The following is a 1,334-nucleotide window of genomic DNA, read 5'->3' on the forward strand; positions in this document are numbered from 1 at the left end:
GTGTCGTGATATCTTTCCAGCATTCGCGAGGACTTTCTGGTGCTGTTTTCCAGATTTTGTGGCCGATTTTCATGGCCGAGTCGAATTCAGCTATATATATCCGAACTCTACAATTCTCTCTTCTTGTTTCACTATTCACCATATAGCTCTTCTACCATCTGAAAATCGAGAGCCTTTGTCGTTTTTCCAGTCTTCATTCTGTCTAAAAAACAGAGAGCAAATACCACTTCAAGAACTATCATGGCCACCGACACTACTGCTTCCGATGTTGCTCCCTCAACCTTCTTTGCTGCCTCGGTTGTAGCTCCAGACACAACTCCAACATCTAATTCTCAATGCGGTGCTTGCAAGTTCTTGAGAAGAAAATGTATCCAAGGGTGTGTCTTTGCCCCTCACTTCAACCATGAACAAGGACCTATTTCTTTTGCAGCTATCCACACAATTTTTGGTGCCAGAAATACCTCTAAGCTCCTGGCCCACCTTCCGGTAAGTGATCGTTATGCGGCTACCGTTACACTCTCATATGCTAGGCTTCAAGATCCCATTTATGGCTGTGTATTCGAAATTTTTGCCCTCCAACAGCAGGTATGATGAAACCCTAAATCCTTAATCTCTTTGAGTTTCTGAACTTAATTTGTTAATGTATGATTTTTAGGTCGACAATCTGCAAGTTTATCTAGCATTATTGAAGGAGTTTGCAAACTCTTGTGCAACCCTTAAGATGTTCAAAATTGGTTTCACCCGGAAACCAATTCAAACCCTATTCCAGAACTGGATTCAAGTTTTGCCAGAAATTTTGGATACATCCTAGAAGAAAATGTCGATGAACTTGGATCCTTCGTATTCGGCAAACATCATCAGCATTGAGTATTGTCGATGAACTTTGATCCGTCATGCCAAAAATGTCTTTTTTTTTTTACGGAGGGGGGGGAGGGGTTGGACTGTCTGTATGATTTTCTTTTCCAAGTTGTTAATTTTTTTTTTTTTTAGATTAGCCATAATAAGCTCATCTGCATGTCTTTCAATTATGAGCATTCGGTTAGAACCAAACCAGAAACATAGCCTAAAAAATGGGGGCGTTCGACCCCCATAGACCAACTGTCCATCTGAGTAGAGAAAGAGAAAATGAAAGTTAGATTAGGTGAGGTGGGTGGCTCTCTGAAATCAGAAAAAATAAAAAATCTTAAAAGAAAATAAATTATATAATTTTTAAAATTTAAGGGTGGGCAATTACAACCATTGGTGGCTTGGTGTTTAGGGAAAAATTAAAAACTAAATAAATTATATATATATATATATACAGTAACAATTTTTCAAATTAAAGAGTGGACAAT

The 1,334-nt window shown here is 38.4% G+C and overlaps 1 protein-coding gene across 1 annotated transcript; it reads left to right on the forward strand.

Annotated features, from left to right (window-relative positions):
* The first annotated feature begins 240 nt into the window (after nucleotides 1–240).
* Nucleotides 241–811, forward strand: LOC127808472 (LOB domain-containing protein 6-like). The gene is made up of 2 exons (XM_052347075.1): nucleotides 241–486; nucleotides 656–811. The coding sequence occupies exons 1-2, from the start codon at nucleotides 241–243 to the stop codon at nucleotides 809–811; spliced, it is 402 nt and encodes a 133-aa protein (XP_052203035.1).
* Nucleotides 812–1,334: the final 523 nt, after the last annotated feature.

Source organism: Diospyros lotus, chromosome 1 (assembly GCF_014633365.1).
Source record: "Diospyros lotus cultivar Yz01 chromosome 1, ASM1463336v1, whole genome shotgun sequence".
NCBI lineage: Eukaryota > Viridiplantae > Streptophyta > Magnoliopsida > Ericales > Ebenaceae > Diospyros > Diospyros lotus.